The 23,823-nt window shown below is 35.7% G+C and overlaps 1 protein-coding gene across 4 annotated transcripts in view; it reads left to right on the plus strand.

Moving 5' to 3' along the window:
- UHRF2 (ubiquitin like with PHD and ring finger domains 2) overlaps positions 1 to 23,171 on the plus strand; it is an 82,521-nt gene extending 59,350 nt beyond the window's left edge. For 3 of the 4 annotated variants that reach the window (XM_047699322.1, XM_047699323.1, XM_047699324.1), the window contains 10 exons: positions 6,335 to 6,458; positions 6,768 to 6,875; positions 9,189 to 9,293; positions 11,793 to 11,899; positions 15,134 to 15,296; positions 15,960 to 16,100; positions 17,803 to 17,899; positions 18,202 to 18,362; positions 21,068 to 21,166; positions 22,142 to 23,171. In XM_047699322.1, the coding sequence (XP_047555278.1) occupies positions 6,335 to 6,458; positions 6,768 to 6,875; positions 9,189 to 9,293; positions 11,793 to 11,899; positions 15,134 to 15,296; positions 15,960 to 16,100; positions 17,803 to 17,899; positions 18,202 to 18,362; positions 21,068 to 21,166; positions 22,142 to 22,288 (1,252 nt within the window). In that variant the 3' untranslated portion in view covers positions 22,289 to 23,171. Of the gene's footprint in view, positions 1 to 6,334; positions 6,459 to 6,767; positions 6,876 to 9,188; positions 9,294 to 11,792; positions 11,900 to 15,133; positions 15,297 to 15,959; positions 16,101 to 17,802; positions 17,900 to 18,201; positions 18,373 to 21,067; positions 21,167 to 22,141 lie in introns of all 4 variants that reach the window. The other variant, XM_047699325.1, reaches the window with a different exon arrangement.
- Positions 23,172 to 23,823: the final 652 nt, after the last annotated feature.

Here is a 23,823-nt window from a genome sequence, read left to right on the forward strand (position 1 = left end):
CTCAACACTGAGTTGCCATAGATCTTCAATTTGTAAAAAACACAGTATCTGAAGTGCCATAAAATGAGGCATGCCTGTAATAACATCGCAGTTGGGTAGCTGGTATTATTGTGAAGAATAGATTGTTTTCCATTCCTTTGGCTTCTCCCCACCTGTTGAGAAGGTTGTTATTGTATTACCACAGAAGCTGTAAGAATGGGAGAAGCAAAGGGATCTAACTTCTTCCTTTTACCCCCTCCTTCTCCCTCGCATGGTCACAAGCTGTATTTTACCATCTATAAACAGTAATTATATTTCCTCTAAAGTCTCATATATTTTGTCTCATATATTTTTCTTCCCTTTTGTTTCTGTGGCGGATAGTTCCTATTTCTCTAAAATGCAGACCCTTCTACCTGTACTCACAGTTCCAAAACCCTTTGCCTTTTCAGGAACTTCACTCCTCTAGGTAATTCTCACATTGCGAGTACTGGGTCATTTCATTAGTATCCTGGAATCTGTTCAGTCTTCCAAACAGACACACCCCTTCCCTTGATCCCGTTTCTTTGCTTCCTTTATAGCAAAGCTTCTGAAGAGCTATCTTCATTGATGATTTCTGTTTTCTCTTGTCTTGTTTGCTTTAGCTCTCCAGTTAGACTTTCCTTCGCACAACTCCACTACATTTATGTTAGGCTCAAAGACCATTCCAGAATGTTGCAAAATCCAGTGATCACTTCTAAGTCCTCTCCTTACTTGTACTTCTCAGTTCTCTGTTTTTATAGATTGTGTGATACCATATGACCTAATTTTCATTGTACCTCATTTGGCCTTTCCATATCTATCAGATTTAAGAGTTTTCCAAAGCACTGCTCACTTGCTTTTTTTGTCTTCATGCTTGCTTCTTAGATGATCTCATCCAATCATGAGACTTTAAATACCGAGCTCATGGTTCTAAATTTTCAATATCTTTCTATCTAATCGTCCCTGGGTTGTATATTCCTGTATTCATTCACCTGTTTACTTGATGGATATCACAAAATTAGGCCAAATGGAGATCTTGATTTCCATAAACACACCCCCTAAAATCCTGCTCCTTCCCCAGTCTTCAGTAAATGCTATAATTCATTTACTTGTTCAGGCTGAAGAGCTAAACTTCCTCTTTGCCCTCCTCACATATTCTACATACAGTAGTACATGAGCAGGTCTTGTTAGTCCTCCATAATCTTTCTCTGCTCTCATCCCTTCAGTACAAACTAATGTCGTTTCCCTGAACTGTATAATAAAACACCTAGCTGGTCTCCTTGCTTTCACATTGCTTACCAGCTGTCCTTTCTCCCACAGCAGCAGAATGATCTTACTAAGTCCTGAATTGGTTTACTCATCTGTTTAAAATCCCCTAGTGTTGTCCTGTTGGACTTAGATGGCATGAGCTTAGGTTTTATTCTGACATGGCCCTGCCTGCTCTATAACCTCATTGCTTATCTCTGTGCAGTTTATTTTGCTAAACTTCGGATCTACCCACGTTTATGTTTTGCAAGGCATACCACTTCTTCTTATGCCTTAGGACTTGTATGCTTAATGTGTTTTTGCCCAGAATTCATTCCCTGGCTAATTCATAGGACTGACCCCTTTTATCTCAGCTGGACTCTCACTAGAAAATAACTCTATCGAGAAATGACAACCAACACCAAAGAAATACAAAAAATTATAAGAACATATTATGAGCAACTATACACCAGCAAATTTGACAATCTGGAAGAAATGGATGCATTCCTAAAGACATATAAACTACCGCAACTGAATCAGGAAGAAATAGAAAACCTGAACAGACCCATAACCATTAAAGAGATTGAAGCAGTCATCAAAAATCTCCCAACAAACAAGAGCCCAGGGCCAGATGGCTTCCCAGGGGAATTCCACCAAACATTTAAAGAATAATTAATTCCTATTCTCCTGAAACTGTTCCAAAAAATAGAAATGGAAGGAAAACGTCCAAACTCATATTATGAGGCCAGCGTTACCTTGATCACCAAACCAGACAAGGATCCCATCAAAAAAGAGAATTACAGATCAATATCCTTGATGAACACAGATGCGAAAATTCTCACCAAAATACTAGCCAGTGGATCCAACAGTACATTTAAAGGATTATTCACCACGACCAAGTGGGATTTATTCCAGGGCTGCAAGGTTGGTTCAACATCCACAAATCAATCAGTGTGATACAATATATTAATAAAAGAACAGGAATCATATGATACTCTGAATAGATGCTGAAAAAGCATTTGACAAAGTACAGCATCCTTTCCGGATCAAAATTCTTCAAAGTGTAGGGATAGAGGGCACATACCTCAATATCATCAAAGCCATCTATAAAAAACCCACAAGGATATCATCCTCAATTTAGAAAAACAGAGAGCTTTTCCGCTAAGGTCAGGAACACGGCAGGGATGTCCATTATCACCACTGCTCTTCAACATTGTACTAGAAGTCCTAGCCTCAGCAATCAGACAACAAAAAGAAATTAAAGGCATCCAAATCGGCAAAGAAGAAGTCAAACTCTCAGTCTTTGCAGATGATATGATACTATATGTGGAAAACCCAAAAGACTACAGATCTGCTAGAACTTCTACAGTAATTCAGTAGTGTCAGGATATAAAATCAGTGCACAGAAATCAGGTGCATTTCTTTACACCAACAACAAAACAGAAGAAAGAGAAATTAAGGAATCAATCCCATTTACAATTGCACCCAAAACCATAAGATACCTAGGAATAAACCTAACCAAAGAGGCAAGGAATCTATACTTGGAAAACTATAATGTACTCATGAAAGAAATTGAGGAAGACACAAAGAAATGGAAGAATGTTCCATGCTCATGGATTGGAAGAACAAGTACTGTGGAAATGTCTATGCTACCTAAAGCAATCTACACATTTAATGCAATCCCTATGAAAATATCATCCTTTTTTTTTTTTTTTCCAAAGAAATGGAACAAATAATCCTAAAATTTATATGGAACCAGAAAAGACCTCGAATAGCCAGAGGAATATTGAAAAAGAAAACCAAAGTTGGTGGCATCACAATTCCAGACTTCAAGCTCTATTACAAAGCTGTCGTGTTCAAGACAGTATGGTACTGGCACAAAAACAGACACATAGGTCAGTGGAACAGAATAGAGAGCCCAGAAATAGACCCTCAACTCTATGGTCAACTAATCTTCGACAAAGCAGGAAAGAATGTCCAATGGAAAAAAAGTCTCTTCAATAAATGGTGTTGGGAAAATTGGACAGCCACATGCAGAAAAATGAAACTGGACTATATCCTTACACCACACACGAAAATAGACTCAAAATGGATGAAGCACGTCAGTGTGAGAAAGGAATCCATCAAAATCCTTGAGGAGAATACAGGCAGCAACCTCTTCAACTACAGCTGCAGCAACTGCTTCCTAGGAACATTGCCAAAGGCAAGAGAAGCCAGGGCAAAAATGAACTATTGGGACTTCATCAAGATCAAAACCTTTTGCACAGCAAAGGAAACAGTTAACAAAACCAAAAGACAACTGACAGAATGGGAGAAGATATTTGCAAAGAACATATCAGACAAAGGGTTAGTATCCAAAATCTATAAAGAGCTTACCAAACTCAACACCCAAAGAATAAATAATCCAATCAAGAAATGGGCAGAGGGGGGCGCCTGGGTGGCTCAGTGGGTTAAGCCGCTGCCTTCGGCTCAGGTCATGATCTCAGAGTCCTGGGATCGAGCCCCGCATCGGGCTCTCTGCTCAGCAGGGAGCCTGCTTCCTCCTCTCTCTCTCTCTGCCTGCCTCTCTGCCTGCTTGTGATCTCTCTCTGTCAAATAAATAAATAAAATCTTTAAAAAAAAAAAAAAAAAAGAAATGGGCAGAGGGCATGAACAGACATTTCTGCAAAGAAGACATCCAGATGGCCAACAGACACATGAAAAAGTGTTCCACATCACTCGGCATCAGGGAAATACAAATCAAAACCACAATGAGATACCACCTCACACCAGTCAGAATGGCTAATATTAATAAGTCAGAAAATGACACATGCTGGCGAGGATGCAGAGAAAGGGGAACCCACCTACACTGTTGGTGGGAATGCAGGTTGGTGCAACCACTCTGGAAAACAGCGTGGAGGTTCCTCAAAAAGTTGAAAATAGAGCTACCCTATGACCCAGCAATTGCACTACTGGGTATTTACCCTAAAGATACAAATGTAATGATCCAAAGGGGCACGTACACCCAAATGTTTATAGCAGCAAAGTCCACAATAGCCAAACTATGGAAAGAACCTAGATGTCCATCAACAGATGAATGGATAAAGAAGATGTGGTATATATACACAACGGAATACTATGCAGCCATCAAAAGAAATGAAATATTGCCATTTGCGATGACGTGGATGGAACTAGAGGGTATTATGCTTAGCGAAATAACTCAGAGAAAGACAACTATCATGAGATCTCCCTGATATGAGGAAGGGGAGATGCAGGGCGGGGGGCGGTTGGGGGTAGGTAAAGAATAAATGAAACAAGATGGGATTGGGAGGGAGACAAAGCATAAGAGACTCTTAATCTCACAAAACAAACAGGGTTGCCAGGGGGAGGGGGTAGGGAGAGAGTGGTGAGGTTATGGACATTGGGGAGGGATGTGCTATGGTTAGTGCTGTGAAGTGTGTAAATCTGGCGATTCACAGACCTGCACCCCTGGGGCTAATAATACATTATATGTTAATTTTTTAAAATAACACAAAAAAAGAAAGGAAAAGAACTCTAAAGACACATATCATTTCTAATCACTCTTAACACCCACATAACCTTGAGGTGTTTCCTTTATAGAACTTCCCGACTTCCTGAAATTGTTTTGTTGTATGTAGTAGTTTTCTTTACTCTGTACAAACATTTTGATTATATTTATCCCCAGCACCAAAATAGTGCCTGGTATAACTTTTCTATTTCTCCAAATCATGTTGTTCACATATTTAACCTCTGAAATCATTTTCTCACCATAAATAGTATCTGCTTTGCCCCTAAGATCTCTGAAAAAATATAGTTTTAAAGTTTATCACGTTGGGTAAAATCTGGTCTTAGAAGAAATTAATTTTTGGAAGCCTCCTCATTTCCCAATAAGAAGGGATTTTACTTGATAGTATTTATTGCTTTCTCCTACATTTTAATTTTTGCCTCGATTTTGCATGTGTATATCACAACCTAACTGATTTTCTTAGAATCAGGGACTAAATTATATTTTTCTTTCCTCTAATAGTAAACAAAATATCTCATAATTAAGCACTCAGAATTAACTGGTGGGCATGGATGGTTTTGTGCTCTATAGACTGTATGGAGTAATTATGAAATGGAAAGTATATAGGCACATTTAATATTGATGGGGGCAGGGGGTCAGTTGATCTTTATTAGGACATCCCTCGAGTTCGCATTCCTTGGTATTAGAGGAACAGCCTCATCTGATTTTATAGACGTATTTATACTTTGCTTTTTAAGAATGATTTAAGGTAGCTTATAATGATATGCAAGTTATATAGTAGGTTGACCAGCTACAAACAGGCTAAAGGACAAAAAGTATAGACAATTAAAACAGAACCTAGGGATAAGGCTAATATAAACAAGCATCCTTAGATCCTGTATATTAGTTGTGTTGGAGTATACATTTTTTACTTTGAGAGTTTTAATAACCAGTTTAGATGGGGATATAACCAATTCAATTGCATAGTTGAACATTCAGTCTAGGATTATCTATTCTTGCCACTTTTGTTTTAATAATAAGAATTTCAAATGAATAATTCCATTCTCTAGGTTAGTGATAAGATTAGAGTTCATGGCTGCCTGGGTGGCTACTTGTTAAGCATCTGCCTTCGGCTTAGGTCGTAATCTGAGGGTCCTGGGATCAAGTCCCACATTGGGTTCCCTGCTCAATGGAGAGTCTGCCCCCCCCACCCCCCTGCTTATGCTCTCTCTCTCTCTCTTTCTCTAGCAAAAATAAGTAAATAAAATCTTTAAAAAAAAAAAATCAGTTCATGGTGCTATTTGAATTGGACAGCTTTCTCTGGCTTTTGAACTGAATTTGAGATTTTATGATACTATAATGCTTTACGTTCTTTAAAGGAGTGATAAGTTTTGGTTTTGTTTTGTTTTGTTTTTTTTCCTGCTAGCTTATCCTTGTAAATATTTTCAAAAGTTTAATATTTAAATGCCAGCTGAAGATCTGTAATACACACCAAGTATTAACCTCTTAAAACTTGTTCTGACCTAGAAAGGTCATTCTGTTACTGGCTTTAATATGGTATAATCAAAATTCCTTTTTCTTTTAAAGGTACTGCCCTTCCTGTAAAACTGATTCCAGTGAAGTTGTAAAGGCTGGTGAAAGACTCAAGATGAGTAAAAAGAAAGCAAAGATGCCATCAGCTAGTACTGAAAGCCGGAGAGACTGGGGCAGGGTAAAGAAGAAAGTTTCTTTTCTTCCTAGCTATAACATTTATGACTATAATGCAAGTTACAGCATTTCAATACCAGCAGCAGTGGTGACATAAATTATATTTCCATATCAGAAACATTAACAAATAACTTTATTGTTTAAGTATATAGTTGTTAATTTGCTATAACTGTTAGCTGTATATTAATGAAATCATATAAATTAATATTGTTAATCATATAGTTAGTTTCTATTTTATTCTCATTTTTGAGAATTAAAGCCTTTAAGATTTGACATAACCAGTTTCTCAAATAGTTTGTTTGTTGACTTGTAGGGAATGGCCTGTGTTGGTCGCACTAGAGAATGTACTATTGTTCCTTCTAATCATTATGGACCTATTCCTGGGATTCCTGTTGGATCAACATGGAGATTTAGAGTTCAGGTATATTTTAAATTGGCTTTGTTGAAAGGGTAAAGTCGGATATAGTTAAAATTGCAGCAGTGTCAGTTTCTATGGAATCTAAGTGGACTAACCTAGGTTTCATCACATGGCATTCAGTTGTTAGAATGAAAGATTCCTATAGGATTGATAGACTCTTCCCCATAGCTTAAGACAGAGAAACACACATCATGGAATTGAGCATCAGCTACGTCTTTTCATCACTTTGTTTTACTCTTCTAATACTTGACATTATTGTTAAGCTTTTTAAGAGAATTTTTCTTGCTGATAATTTAATATTTGAAATATTAAATTTTTTTGTCTTTAAAATAATGACATTAAAGTCTAAGAAAGTTCATTCAGGTGTTTTGTTCCGGGCTTATCCTCCTGAATGAGCATTAAAGTTGTTCATCAGAGGAAGTGCCCAGATAACCCAAGGACAAAATAACTTCTCTTTTCCTCTTAAAGGTTCTATTGTATTCATTTCTAACTTCCTCTTTTAGAATGATAATTTTATCATTATAGAGAACTTAAAATTTATTCATCTTCATTTCCTGTTTCTCAGAGACAACTACTTTAAAGTTTTAGTTGTTTCTTCTAGATATACCTTATTTCTAAACAGCATGTTTCTATTGCTTTTGTCTTCATATTTTAGTTCATTAACTTCTTTCTATAGGAGATGAACATTTGGTTTAACACACTCTGTGTCTTCCCATCCTTGCAGTGGTTATATTATAATTTTGGCTAAGTCCATATGCATGTTTTATGACTTCAGATCTTTAAATACAGTAAAAAAAAAAATACTACAAATAAATACATTTTAAATACAATGAAAAGTACACTTAGTTATTTTTAATTGCCTTGATTTTTTCCTTTTTCTTTGTTCCTGTTCCCCCACCACCACCCCTCAGTATACCTGTCACTAATTTATTCCCAAATTCTAAAAGTCCTCTTAATACGATCTCAGATGAGTTTGAGGTTGTTGCCTGAGCAACTACAGGGATGGATTTTCCATTTAGGAAGTGGGGAAGAGTCAAATTTACTTTCATCGGGATTGGTGAGGTTGGGAATCAAGTGGTCCTGTCTTCTCGAGTACCTGGTGTTTTCAAGACCTGAACTCAAGTTCTGATGCTTTTATTAGCTTCTCATCACTTCTAATATGTATCTTTCCCTACTCCGCTATTCAGGGTTGGATTTCAGCTTCTTTCTCTCTAAGAACAATTACATGAGAGAACAAATGATTTCTAATACTTCTTTCAGGGAGTTTGAAGTCCACAAAGTGACACTGTTCCAGTGAGCCAAAATTGAAGATACATGGGAAGAAGCATTGAAGTAGTAGAATACCATGAGTAAATTTAACAAATCGGGAAGCATGTTTGGGTAACATTGAGTAGTTTTGGCTCAGACACACATGCTCTATGAAGAAAAAGTTGGAGGAGATAAGAGTTAAAGTGGGGAAAGTAGATAGGAGCCAGATTGAGAGGGTAATACATAATACTTGGGGCTTGATATATAATATGACCATTTAATGTATGTTGAATATTAAAAGCACATTTGTTCTTAAAAAGTATTGTTTGTGATGGGTAGAATGGGGTTTGAAGAGAAAAACTGGAGGCAGTGAAAAAATATGTTTATAGCATTCATGACTCAAACTAAGATTACAGCAATTAAAGTAGAAAAAGATGTATTTGAGGGATTTAGGAGATTGATCAGCAGTATTTATGACCAAAATGGGTTTGAAAAATAGAGGAGAAGAATGAGGCTAAAATGTCTCCTACCTGAAGTGCCTGGGCTCCTCATTCGTTTGAGCATCCTACTCTTGATTTTGGCTCACATCATGATCTCAGGGTCATGAGATTGAGCCCTTGCTAAGATTCTCTCTCTCCCTAACCCCCTCCACCCACTTGTACACACCCTCTTTCAAAAAAAAAAAAAAGAATAAATAACTCTTGCCTTTCTGATGTGGCTAGGGAGGAGCACAGTAATTGAAGAGAAGAAATAAGATAGGAAGGGATCTGGACAACTGATAAACAAAGTCTTTTCTACCCAAGTTGAGCTGTAATGACAAGTAGACATAAAATGGTATTTAATAATTATTTTGAAACTCAGAATTCTAGGTCTGAGCAGTTTTAAGGTTACCAGCTTGTATCTAAGGGATACATAGTTGGGAAGAAATAAAGTTGGTGAGCAAATGATAGAACTTTGGGTGACATTCAGTTCTTAGCAGCTTTTAAGATTCAATAATACCTGTGGAAGCATTTTTGTAAATATAACTTGACTATTCAAAGGTATTTTGAGACTCTCTTTATTTTATAGGTGAGCGAAGCAGGTGTCCATAGGCCCCATGTGGGTGGAATTCATGGTCGAAGTAATGATGGGGCTTATTCTCTTGTCCTTGCTGGTGGATTTGCTGATGAAGTAGTAAGTCATGATACAACTTTGTTCTTTAGAACCTGGCTTGATCATTCAGAAAAATACAGAAGATTTTTCTAGCGTATATCAAATCCCATTTTTTTTTTAGCAGTTTTTGTGTTGAAGTGGTCACTTCTGTACAAATTACAAGTCAGTTGGCAGTCTTCAATCTTCACATGTACAGATTTATGTATATATGTGTTAACTGATTACTGCAATGAAAATACATTCTCTGTAGAGTTTTTTTTTTTAATTAAACTTATTATTTTGGGATGTTGTAGATTGACATGTAGCCTTAGAAATACTGTAGATATCTCTGTGCCCTTTACCCATTTCCCCCTCAGTGGTAACCTCTTACAAAACTATAGTACAGTGTCACAGCCAGGATATTGATACTAATACATTCAGGTCACTGAACATTTCCCTACCACAAGTATCCCTCATATTGCCCTTTGATAGCCACACCTACTATATCTGCCCTCCCTCAACTCCTCCCTAACACCTGACAACCACTAATCTGTTATCCATTTCTATAATTTTGTTGTTTCAAAATTTTTAGAAGTGGAGGGGCACCTACGTGGTTCAGTCAGTTAAGCATCCGACTCTTAATTTCCACTTGGGTCATGATCTCAGAGTCATAGGATGGAGCCCTCAGTCAGTGGGGCTCCACACTCAATGGGATGTCCGCTTGAGCTTCTCGATTTCTGTCTCCCTCTGCCCCTCCCCTCACATGCTCATGCACTCTCCCTCCCTCTCTCTTTCTCTAAAGATCTTCTTAAAAAAATTTTATAGGTGGAATCATAATAGTCTTTGACCTTTGGGAAAGGCACTTAAGTATAACATTCATGGAGTGCTCAGCAGGGAGCCTGCTTCCCTTCCTCTCTCTCTGCCTGCTGCTCTGCCTACTCGTGATCTATCTATCTCTCTCTCTCTCTCTCTCTGTCAAATAAATAAATAAATAATCTTTTTTTAAAAAGTTGACAGGAGGGCTGCAGGGCTCAGTTGGTTAGGCATCTGGGGACCTTGCTTCTCCATCTGCCTGCTGCTCCCCCTGGTTGTGTGAGCTCTCTCTATCTCTCTGATGAATAAATAAAATCTTTTTTAAAAAAATTGAGAGAGTTTTGAATATAAGCATTGTGTAGTCAATCCAGATACCATTTGGAAGACTATTTAAGAAGCGTTCTGGACTGCTCTAGATGTAGTTGTTTACTAGATTTCCTTCAAATGGAATACACACTAATGATGAAATTCCTTAATGCCTAAGTCTTTAAAATACAGACTTCAATATTAGATCAACAAGAAGTGAAGTCATTTTGGATCAATAAAAGCACTTCTAAAACCATGAGATTTTAGTTATGACTTAATCCAAGACAAGATGCAAAATAATTGACCTTTATTACAAAGGGATTATTTAGTAGAGAAAACATCCTTATCTCAAGTTTAATTTAAACTAATTAAAATCTTACAATAGAGAAGCAGCACTGTTGGGTGGGCGAAGGAACAAAAATGGGTGAAGAGGTGTGGGAAATACAGTCTTCTAGTTATGAAATGAGTAAGTCACAGGACTAAAAGGCGCAGCAGAAGAAATACAGTCAGTGGTATTGTAATAGCATTGTATGGTGACAGATGGTAGCTACACATGTGGTGAGCCCAGCATAATGTATAAACTTGTATCACTATGTTATATACCTGAGACTAACATTGTCAAAAAAAAAAAGAGTAGTCCAGTTAATTTGTATACTGATACTCTTCTCAACTGATTTTTGAGTACTGAATCAGAGATTTAGTAATCTCAATAGAAATTTGTAGCTAGTACAGAGATATTTGTAGTCCGAGTTTATGTAACATCTCCTTCCTTTGGCATGTTGCTTTTTTTTTCCACATTTAGTAGACACTTTATACAAATTATAATTTTCAAATTCTTTCCCAATGTTCCTTTTAATGATGGGCAATTATTTCACCTATATGTAATTTAAATGAACCTATATATATAGTGTGAAATTTGGGTGAACACAGTAAGTGAACTTATTGTGCTGTTAGGATTTTAGTTTTGAAATTTAACAGCAAATTTGGGTATCGTGTTGATTACTGATGGGAAATCAGACATGAAATATTTACTAAAATGGTATTCTGTAAAAACCTACAAGATAATATTGATGTTTATTTTAATACCATTGAATTAAATGAAACAATATTTCCAGTCCATAAAATCTTTTTTTATAATATTCTAGAGATTATTCAGTTATATATATAGCATGAGAATAGCCACATTTGGAGGTATTGGAAGCTCTACCTTTAAAATGATCAAGTGATGTAACTTGATATAACTTGAAGATGTACTATATGCACAGCCGCATTTGAGATATTTTGGCAGATATCTCTCAAGATATCTTGAGAGAGAACATATAAATTCATAACATTCTAATCAGATGTTCTGACTGTAAATTAAGAATTGATGAAATTATACTCGGGTTTATATATTTTAATGCTGAAAATCTTTTCCTGTAGGACCGAGGTGATGAATTCACATACACTGGGAGTGGTGGTAAAAATCTTGCTGGTAATAAAAGAATTGGTGCACCATCAGCTGATCAAACATTAACAAACATGAACAGGTACTCTTTATTGTTAGAATTTGTAAAAACTATCTATTTGGGCTTTGTATAAAAGTTTGATTATAATAATATAGTTTGTAACTTAGACTGTAGGGGAGAATCTTAAATTGAGAGTTAAAGATCTAAATTAAAAGTCGCATTACCTGATCATATAATTGTTTTTAAGCATTCTTATTTCTTCATACTGTTTTCTCAATGATGTAATTCCCAGTCTTATATAAGTGAAATTGAGGACAAGGTGGCTGTCTGCTATCCTATAGGTCAAAGTTATGTTTTACTTGACACAGATTTACCTTTTAAATTAACAAACTTCTTTTTAAGAGACTCACCAATGTGAGATAGGTTTTAGTTTGGGAGCCACATTTGTGGGCATAAGTGAAACATCAGATAAACTTAATCGAAACCACACTCAAGGTGTTTTAGAATTTATAATAATGTCTCAAGTGTTATAAAAGAGAATGTTTAGTTACAAAAGTGACCTTTTCTAAGTAAATACTTATAAAGCATTACAAAAGAGCCACCTTGTACTGACCTTTGTTCTATAGATGTATTAATGATATTCCAGCTTCCATGGGAACAAAAAATGACTGCAAAATGTTTTATTTCATACGTGCATGCTAATAGCAATAATAAAAAAGTAACCCAAACCAACAGATAGCACCGACCACATTATAACTTGTCATAGTGATAATTTTTTGATCAATTTCATAAAGTTGAAATTTTTATATCCTATTGTTAAGGGTGTTTTATGGATTATTGAGTAAAAATGAGTATTTTTCTTTCTTGAGTCTAAATCACTCGGTTTTAAGTAGTGTGCCCTTAATTTCTGATTACCGTGTGAAGTAAAGAATATACCAATATGATTTCAAGAATTTGTTGCATACCAAATTACATAGAGTCTGTTTTTATGTCTTCCTTCTATATTATTTCTGACAGTAGGATTATTTAACTGAACCAGCAGAGGAGACAGGTCAGATTTGCTGGTGAAAACATTCCTGAGGCAGGAGTCCAGTCCCTAGCTAGTTTTTCTCTAGCAAAATAGCATCTCTTCAGGAGGAATGATCTTAAAAGGAGTTAGAAATTTTTTGATGTGTTTTTGTCAGTGAGAGTGTATATTGAATTTGCAAAAGGGCTTTTTCACATTTTCAAATCTGAAAATTATATTTATCTTAATAACAGTAGATTATTTGGCTTGAATGAAATTTGTTTCCTAACTTCCTACACTTGTAATATACATGGTAAATATTTTCCAAGCTTTTAAAGAATTTAATAGATATAACCCTATATGCCATATGTTATAATCTATTAGAAAATAATTAACAAGTAGTAAAAATGTATTGAAAGGAAGGTAGTGAATATAGAATATTAACTCGAAACCATATAGGATTGACTTACCATAAGGACTCTGACATCCATTCAGTTAATTTATACATTAAGCTTTGAGTACACATTGTGATTGTAAAGACCTCTGGGCAAAGATACCTATATGTTTTATAAACATGAAAACTGAGGAGAAAGACCCTTAGCTCTGCCCCACATTGTACTCTTTCTTGACAAGTATATAGTCTAGTTCATTTTTGCTTCTCCATTAAGAGGTAGTTTGGCACCTGCTTCTTGCTTTGAGAAGTTTTTTTTCCTATTTCTCAGTTCTTTTATTTTATGAAACTGAAGAGGGCAGGAAGATACCCTGGCTCCTTTACCAGGGCAGTTAGAAGCAATTGATTGAGCTGCAGAGTAATGTAAAAGCCTCTTTTCACCTAGTTTGATCTTAGATTCTTTTCACATACTTGAACAACCTACATACTTATGTGAAGCTAGAAGTGAGTTAATAATGCCAGTTAGTGGTGGAAATTATTCTGAATGAAGGTGCCTATAAGCACCAAAGCATTCCACTCATTAATGTGAAAATAGTATTTGTCCTTCTCCTAGCTCTTTAAGATGAAGTATGTATATCTCAATAGGTATTACATAAATAAGATGGAATACTAGCCCTAGAAGGTTGGCTACGTTTTTTTCTCCCTCCCAGAGATTTAATGCATCTCCCTTTGAGATAAAAAAGATAACTTGGTAAACTTTATTTGACCACATTTATAAACTTTTTTTTTTTAACAAAACACTTTTGAGTTTATTTACTTTAACAATATAACTGATTAAGAAATCTGGGTAGATTAGACATTTCGTCATAAGGTCAATTTTTTTTTTTTATTTGAGCCTACATAAAATTAAACCCTGAAAAAGTATTTTGTATCATATCTGAATTTACCAAATTGGTTATGTATGTGTTTTAACCTTACATGTTCTCAACGGTATCTTTTCACTTAAGTTAGGAAGTAGGTATCTGAGAAGAAGAATACTAATTTTAAATAGATTCTAGTTCGGTGGGGTTTTTGTGGGGGAGTTGTTTTGGTTTTTTGTTTTTGTTTTTTGGCAGGACTAAGTTCTCCCAAGAAAGAGAGGTTCTGTATCTTATGTATCTTCTTACATAACCTTACTGATTAATTACTGCTAAGTGAGTACACATACTAAGGGACCTTCAGCTAACTCAGGTGCTACTTCTCACTCATTGTTCCTCCTTGTTCACATGTCATAGTAAAAATAGTGATCTGGAGGAGCCAAAAATCTCTATTGTTATGATTTAACACAGGAATTTGAATACTTCAATTTTATTTAAACTTTTTACTCAAAGTCTTAAAATGATATTCTCCTATTAAACTTGTTCTTTAATAGCTTCTAAATGTTAAGGATTCTCTATTGTCTGGAATGTGGAAAGTAGACTTAGAAAGGTCATTTGTACCTTGCTGACAAATTTATTTTCCTGGATTTCTTTCTACATTATTCCAGCAATTTACCTCACTCCCTTATCAAAAATAAATACTACAACAATCACTTGCTTTAGTTTTCCAACTTTCTCCCTTCCCTCAACAAACGTTATTTTTTAAAAAATTCCATGTATTTCTAGTTGTTTTCTATTATACGTGGCACAGATGTTATTACTTTCAGAAGAACCCTACAGGCTATCTGAGAACCAATCCCCTGGCTTGGGGGTCACATCAGAAAACTGATTTGTCTTCTCTGCTGGTGGGGGAAAGCATAATCCTATTATCTGGAATAATATGGAAAGAATCATAGAATCTTAACCATCAGGTAAGGCATAATTCACCTTTTAATTGAGCTAATAATGCGATTATATACTTAAAGATTACTTGGTATAAAGACTTTGTTTTATTTTTTTAGGGCATTGGCCCTAAACTGTGATGCTCCATTGGATGATAAAATTGGAGCAGAGTCTCGGAATTGGAGAGCTGGTAAGCCAGTCAGAGTGATACGCAGTTTTAAAGGGAGGAAGATCAGCAAATATGCTCCTGAAGAAGGCAACAGATATGATGGCATTTATAAGGTGCTCTATCTGGCATGACATCTTGTTAGTCACTCTTCCTGGGCTTTCAAGACAGGGCTGCCAAAGGGAACTACTCTGTTGGGGTGGGCTAAAGGAAACAGTAGATCACCTTAGTTGGTACTTCTGCTTTTTCTGGAAATGTAACAGATACGTAAAGTGAGATCCTACTTTGATACTTTTCTCTTAATGCTTATTTGAAGTCCGTAAGGGCAGAGTTATATTATATTTTGAGTTAAACTTTTTATAAGTATATATTCTCTGTGATAAAACTATTTAAATGTGACCATTGTAGATACTGATTCTTATATCTTTACAAATATTTTAATTGTAATAGGTTTTCAAAGCCAAGCACGTAATAATTTGTAAAATAGGTTTTCTTTTTTTTAAAAATGGAAATATTTACTGCCACCATTTTTATCTATTATGCAGGAATTTATTTGTGACCATAATCTTGTTAATATTTCAAATTTGTAGCAATGTATACTTATATGGGAACTAACTTGGGAAATAAAGTCAAAACAATTAGTGAATATTTTTTATTTATTGTTTCTGTGACAAAGCAAGTATCTTTTGAAGTTGCATATAGTTCACTCAAGTGTACTGAAACTATTAATATAAGTTTAAGGATTAAATCTCAAACTACTACAAAATATTATGATTTAGGTGGTGAAATACTGGCCAGAAATTTCATCAAGCCATGGATTCTTGGTTTGGCGCTACCTTTTAAGAAGAGATGATGTTGAACCTGCTCCTTGGACCTCAGAAGGAATAGAACGGTCAAGGAGATTATGTCTACGTTTACAGGTTAGATTACATTTGTCTAGGCTACTTGTATGTTCATAAAAATGCATACCTCTGTAGTATCTTTGTGCCGTAACACAGGATACAACTCTTGACAATTGATCAGTGAACTTTAAGGGGTGAGGAATGAAATCATGGAAGTATACAGAAGAAAAAAAGTAAAAAGGTAGCATTCTAGGTGTCAGACTGCCCTAAGACAAGAATTATGCCTGGGAAAAAAGCCAGGCCTTCAATGAAAAGTAAAATATTTCCAATTCAATTTGGAAATGACTTGAAGAATGAGGGAGAGGGATACATAAAATTTACATAAAGGAGACCTTAAGAAGGGAAGTTTATCCTAGAGGGCACAGGGGGTGTGTCTCTGGTAGGGGAAGGGGGAGGTGGCTTATAAGAGTGGTCTGCTTCCTACCCTTCTCACTTTTCCTCACCCCTTTTTTCTCTTCCCCCTCAAAGCTGCTTCCCTGTCCTGTCACCACCTTTAGTGCTTTGCCTTTTTTTTTCCCCCTTTGCCCATGTTCAGCTGTTAACCCATATAAGACTGTTGGTTTTGTGTGCATAATGGATGGTATGGCTACATTCCCCGTCCACTGCCTATGCACCCTAGACTTTGTCCCTGACACTGACTTCAGAGCATGGTTTGAGTTCATCCTCCATCATTCCCCATTGTTGTGCTTCCTGTAAAGACTACCAGCTTTTCATTTCCCCTGGCTCTGCCCACACTGCATGTGTAGGGGCTGAAATATGGGCAAGTGTCTGACCACCCAGGCAGGTGAGTGTGTGTTTTCTAGTGCAAGTCTGTGTCTGTTTTTGTTTTCTTTTTAAACTTGTGGAATTAATTGTTTCATTAATTAAATGAAACATCGGCTGTTAAAATAACTGTCAAACATAAAATAACTGTCAAAATAATTCCTTTTATAATAATTTTTAAAAAAACTTGTTAAATCCATTTTTTAAAGATTTTTTCAGATTCATTGTTCAGCAGAGCAGTGTTCTAGATAGGTTAGATTTGAAACTGTAAATAAAAGCATATAAGCCTATCTACTGTGATAATTTACTATACTGATGGGACCTAAAACATGTTGAGCTTTTAATATCAGTGTTATCAAAAGTGTAGTCAGGAAAACACAAATAGGTAGACTTTATTCCTTAAAGTTTTTAGCTGATAAAGAAATCAGTAATTTAGTGGCTTTAGGTCTTCCAAAAGCCCCATCTCCCCACCCCCACTTATTTTGGGAGATAAGAAATTTAGTCCTTAATGTTGGGGGGGTGGGAGTTGTTTGTATGGTTTTCTAAAGATTGACTCCACAATTGAGTGTAATACCATCTATATGAGTACTGTACTGTCATCTGTGGTTGATCTTCACTTACCTTCATATCTAGATTGTTCTCTTCCTTAAACTTTTTAAACCACCTAGTCAAATCTCCTCAAAACTTGACTTTCCTCTTTTAGATCTGAAACTAAGATCATTATTTTATAAGATAGAAATGTCTTAACAGTTATAACCACATGGTTTTACACTGAATTGGGGATTTTAATATTCTTTCTGTCCTTTAAGTGTTTGTTTCCTTTATAGAAGTCTCTCAGTTTAGGAAAAATATAGACTCTTCACCTCCCCCTTTTTAAATTTCCCAGCAGCATCTAGAAACCGCCCTCCCCCACTTCTTTGTGAAGCTTTAATCTATATTGTGCTTTTTCCCCCATCAGTATCCAGTAGGTTACCCTTCAGATAAGGAAGGGAAGAAGACTAAAGGACAGTCAAAGAAGCAGGCCAGTGGAGCCTCAAAAAGGCCGACTGCAGATGGTAGGTAATGATTGCAGACATAAGTCCTAAAAACATAGTTACTAATAAAAATATTAAGAGAATAAATTGAGAAACTCATAAGAAATTAAATGCGATATTTGGGAGTGGTGGAGAGACATGGGACTTACTGTATATTTTAGTAGTGTCAGAGCCAAAACAGTAGCAGATGTAGTATTCTGAACTCAAGGGAAGTTAAATGCTGCCTTATTATGTAGGTTATCTTCAAAGAGTTAACTCTTTGATCTCATAGTTCTGCTTGGAATCACTCATAAGTCTGCTTATATATTTTTAAATAAATCTAGATGATTGTCCAAGTGCCTCCAAAGTGTTAAAAACACCAGATTCAGCAGCAGAAGCAGTTGAGGCTTTCCAACTAACCCCTCAACAACAACATCTAATTAGAGAAGATCACCAAAACCAGAAGCTGTGGGATGAAGTGCTTGCATCTCTTGCGGAAGGTCCAGTATGTAAAGGTTTTTTTAATAATAATGTTCTAATATTAACAAATAGTGAAAAATAATAATCTCTGCAAATCAGTCAAAACTTGATGTTTTTATGTAATCCTCTCAGCCAGTGCCACTACCTTTCAGAAGTAATCTAAAGTTATACCTAAATGCATTTAAATTGATTTTAGGCCTCTTAGTTATTGGTTTTGACTTCTCTGTGCCTGAACTTACTCATTTATGTTGAAGGCACTATACATGGGAAGAATTTTCAGTTTGTATAACACAATTTAAAACCCATCGGGAAATTTTTTGCTATAGTTCAAGATTATCTGATGGTGTAAATTTTAAGCAATTCAGCACATGTTTAACCTAGTGGTTAAAAAATTTTTTTATTTATGGGGCGCCTGGGTGGCTCAGTGGGTTAAAGCCTCTGCCTTCAGCTCAGGTCATGATCCTGGGGCCCTGGGATCGAGCCCTGCATTGGGCTCTATGCTCAGCAGGGAGCCTGCTTCCCTCTCTCTCTGCCTGCCTCTCTGCCTACTTGTGATCTCTGTCTGTCAAATAAATAAATAAAATCTTTTTTTAAAAAATTTTATTTCGATACTTTATATGTTTTAGATTTTTTCCCATTTTTTAATAATCATGAATTTTTTTTTTTAATCATCATGAAATTTTAAAGTGAAAAGAAATTACAATGGATGGGTTGATTTTGTGTTAAGCTGTATTTTGCAAACGAAGCTTTCTTATCCAGTTCCAGAAGCTGGAATTTTCAAATGTGAATTGTCTATTCCTTCTTTGTTCACTTGCTTTTATTATGTCTTTAATTTTGCTTAAAATTAGAATATCGCATTTTATTAGATAGTAACCCCTAATTAGGTGTAATACAGTTACTTTTCTGGGTTTTTCCCTCCATGCAGCTATTATGGGTGAGCTTTAGTCTCCTCTCTTGAATTTTTATCCTGTCATCTTCTAGTAATTTCTTCCCTTTATTTCTGTCCATTTGTTAGCCAGAACTTCTCATGTGTCTGAAATGGGGTTAGTTTTCTGTCTAAATTTAGAGAGAACTCTCAGTTTTTGTGTTGCTTTTTATTTGAGAAATAGTCATCAATATTAAGGAATAATCTTCCCTGGTACAATTTTTAAACATCCATTTATTTATTTATATATTCATTTATATATATTTATATATATTTTAAGATTTTATTTTTAAGTAATTTCTACTCCCAGTATGGGACTCAAACTCAGAACCATGAGATCAAGAGTCACATGCTCTACTGACTGAGCCGGGCATCCCTGTTTATTCATTTTATTTATTGATTGATTGATTGTAATCTCTACCCCCAATGTGGAGCTCAAACTCACAACACCGGGATCAAGAGGCTCATACTTTACAGACTGAGGTAGCCAGGTGCCCCTAATTCTTAAACTTTTAGAAATGGGTGAGATTTATCAAATACTTTTTTTTTTTTTTTTTTAGATTTAAGAGAGAAAGAATGTGTGAGAGCACAGGGAAGGGCAGAGGGAGAGAGAAACTTTAGCATATTCCTCACTGAGCTTAGCTTGATGTGGGGTTTGATCTCAGGACCCTGAGATAATGACCTGAGCAGAAACCAAGAGTTGACACTTAACTAACTGTACTAACCAAGAACCCCAAGATGGCTCTGTCTTTTATGATTTAGTCCCAATTTGAGTAAACACTGGCATCAGGGAAATAGGGATTTTTAGATTGAAGTAAAATACCACAGAAAATAATTCTAGGAAAATAAATGTGTTGATTCTTCAGAGTATTAAATACTATAGAGTATTAGTACTTTTATCTTTTTAGCTCAAAAAATATTGAGGTTTAGGGGCACCTGGGTGGCTCAGTGGGTTAAAGCCTCTGCCTTCGGCTCAGGTCATGATCCCAGGGTCCTGGGATTGAGCCCCACATTGGACTCTGCTCAGCAGGGAGCCTACCTCCCCCTCTTTCTCTGCCTGCCTCTCTACTTGTGATTTCTGTCAAATAAAATTTTTTAAAAATATATATATATTGGGACGCCTGAGTGGCTCAGTTGGTTAAGCAGCTGCCTTCGGCTCAGGTTATGATCCCAGCGTCCTGGGATCGAGTCCCACATCGGGCTCCTTGTTCTGTGGGGAGCCTGCTTCTCCCTCTGCTTCTGCCTGCCCACTCTGTCTGCCTGTGCTTTCTCTCTCTCTCTGACAAATAAATAAATAAAATCTTTAAAAAAAAAAAAAATAGTTAAAAAAAAATATATGTATATATTGAGGTTTCACAACAGCAGAAGATTGAATAAATGATATGTTTTCATATACTGACATATCACCCAGCTTTTTTGAAAAAAATCTGTATGTAATGACTGAGACAAGCTGTTCATGATTTTTTTTTCTTTCAAGTTTTTATTTAAATCCCAGTTTGTTAATATGTCCATGATTGTTTTAAAGGGAAAAACAGTAATCTCTGGAATAGGAGGTTTAATGGGAACGTTCACTTTTTAATACCACATATTTTGATTTTGCACCTCTCCCAGTCCAGTTCTAGGATTTAAAATTAATGTGTATATCTTAATGTAATGGAGTTATATGTTTGTTTATGGTTATCATCCCTTTTTTTTAATACAAAATGTGTTATAGTGACAGACATTTTTTCCCCTAATTACTTAGAATCTTAATTATATTTTATGAAATGCTAACCTTTTTTTCTTTCCCTTGGGTACCATTCTAGAATTTTCTGAAAAAATTGGAACAATCTTTTATGTGTGTCTGCTGCCAGGAGCTAGTTTACCAGCCTGTGACAACAGATTGCCTTCATAATGTCTGTAAAGTAAGTAGATTTCTTTTCTCATTTTCCCTTGTTTAGGATAAGAGGGTACACTAACCTGTAGACATGTTTTTAGCATGTAAAGCATTTTTCCATGCAGCAGAACAGTTGTGGAACCTTGTAGGTTAAGAAACATTTCATTACATTTTGGCAGTAATGCGTGTTTTAATTCTAGAGTAATAGTTAAATACATATAGTTGAGGTATTCTGTCATGTTTGGAATTACTGAGGAGAGGTTGAAATGGATAAGAAAGTAAGGTGTTGTTGATGTTTTCTGTGTTAGAGCTTATGTATGTTTCATATATTATAGTGCAAACTGAATTCTAACCACATAATAGAATCTAAAACAGATTCTGTCTGGCAGCATGCCCAGAGGAGCTGAATGTTATTAGTGTGGTGTAAAGGGAAAAACTGAGTTTTAGTCACACCAAGGTGGAATCCTGCTCTACTGCTCAGTGGTTGTGCGCCCTGACCTAACTTCTGAACTTCAGTTTCTTTTGTAAAATGGAAGTTCATTTTGTAAAATGAAAGTAAACCTTCTGCATATGTTTGTGCCTGACCTATATATTTCTGGAAGACATATTCTACATTTAAGTGATTTGATGAAATCAAATCTAATTCTAACCAGGGGAATCCTAAGTGTTTTTTCAGGTATTCTGCCATGAAAGAACAGGATTAAAATCTAACCTAGAAGATGAGTCTAGTGGAAACTATCCATAAATTCTGACACTCTAATTTTATTGGACGAGGAAATTAAAAGACACAAAAGTCATTTACCTTAAGTCTCACAATATGTGCTAGAAGTGGAACTCGAAGCCATGTCTGTAGACTAGTTTTCATAGTGCAGATTCAGGCTTTTACAGTTATTCATCTTAAGTTTCTAGTTCCTATTTAAAAGCATAAGTTGTTGACTTTTCTGCATATTACTACTCTTATGAAATTGGGTATGTTTTTGTTTGTTTTTTGATTTTGCCTTAGGATTGCTTACAGCGCTCCTTTAAGGCTCAAGTTTTCTCCTGCCCTGCTTGCCGGCATGATCTTGGCCAGAATTATCTCATGACTCCCAATGAGATTCTGCAGACTCTACTTGAGCTTTTCTTCCCTGGCTACAGCAAAGGACGATGATTTGTCTACTTCTACTGTGTTGCTCTTGATGGCTTTTTGGACAATAAAGAATCTAAAATGGTTGGGGGGAGGGGGCGGGGAGGGTGGAAGCGCAATGGTGGACCATATCTCTCACGTTCTGAAGCAGCTAATCCTCTTTCCTACATAGCCATTATCTTGTGTGTGTAGTAAGAGGCCCATTTCTCAACTGTCTTTTAAATATCAAAAGGTAGTTCCTGTCAGTAACAACTAGTTTTAAATGAGTAAAAAGTCAAAGCCTCAGCTCTAGTTGATATCCAAGTTATGATTTATTTTGCAACTACCTCAGGACAGAAAAGACTTATGGGGATTTTTTAAGTCATTGAGTAATTAGTTAAATGAAATTTTAGCTACGCACTGCCTCCCAAATATTAGTTGTGCCTGGTTTGTGTAATTTGATTTTACAGAGGAAATGACACTCAAGATCTTTGGAACGCAGCTTCTGTATTGTGCATAATACATTTTTAATGTTTTCTTCCATTACAATGTGTTTTGCAAGGACAGGCTCATTTTTTAGCCCATTTTGTGAGCTCCATTGTGCTTTTTTCTGGTGTTTTATGCAAGTTGACTACTAATGACTAATGAAAACAATATGAATGCATTGTTGCTGCATTAGTGTAATGTGGTGTGGTTTTGCACTTAAAAGAGGTATTCAGATGCTCTAGTTGTAAATGTTCATGAAAAGCCTCTTCTGTACTAGTCAAACTGCTTTTAGTAAGTCTCACCAGTGGTTTTACATCTGCAGAGCATTGAGGGCTGGGCTGACTTTTGAGAGGACTGAAATTGCTTCATATTGTGATCCTAAATTTTATATTCACTATATTCCCCAAAGTATACCTTAATAAATATTTTATGACCAGAAAAATAGCTCATCTTGCTTCACTTTTTTGCATTTGTCTGGCTTATAGTACATATTTTTAAGAATCACTTCCAGAGTATTTCGTTGTATATTTTAAAACAGACATTTTCTATAATTCTCTATCTTTGATTTTTGGTAATACAAATTAGTGTGAAATCTTAAACACTAAGGACAGGTTTCACCCTGGGTTTGATTTTTTTTTTTTAACTTTTCCTAAATTGGAAAAATTTTCAAAATAAGTGCCCAGTGACTGTTCTTTTATCCATAATAACTTCAGTCTTGCATTCAGTTTTAGTATTGTTAGTGCTACTTGTTTCACAGCCATTAGAAAACATCTTTCTAGTCTCTGAAAGTATATTGTTATATTTTCATCAGAGTGAAGTTTTAATGTTTTAGTTTCATCAGAGTAAAGTTTTAATATAAAGAGTTAAATATGAGAAAACATCTTTCTAGCATCTGAAAGTATATTGTTACATTTTCATCAGAGTAAAGATTTAACATCAGTTTTCCTGCTTCTGAATTCAGAGCAATATATAGCACCAATATTTATTGAATATTGCTTTGCACTAGTCACCTGTATGTTTCTATGTGTATTCATTTCATACTCCTGACAACCTTTAGAGGCAGGTACTATTATCCCCATCTTATGGATGAACAT

The sequence above is a fragment of the Lutra lutra genome, chromosome 13, assembly GCF_902655055.1.
Source record: "Lutra lutra chromosome 13, mLutLut1.2, whole genome shotgun sequence".
NCBI classification, from domain to species: domain Eukaryota; kingdom Metazoa; phylum Chordata; class Mammalia; order Carnivora; family Mustelidae; genus Lutra; species Lutra lutra.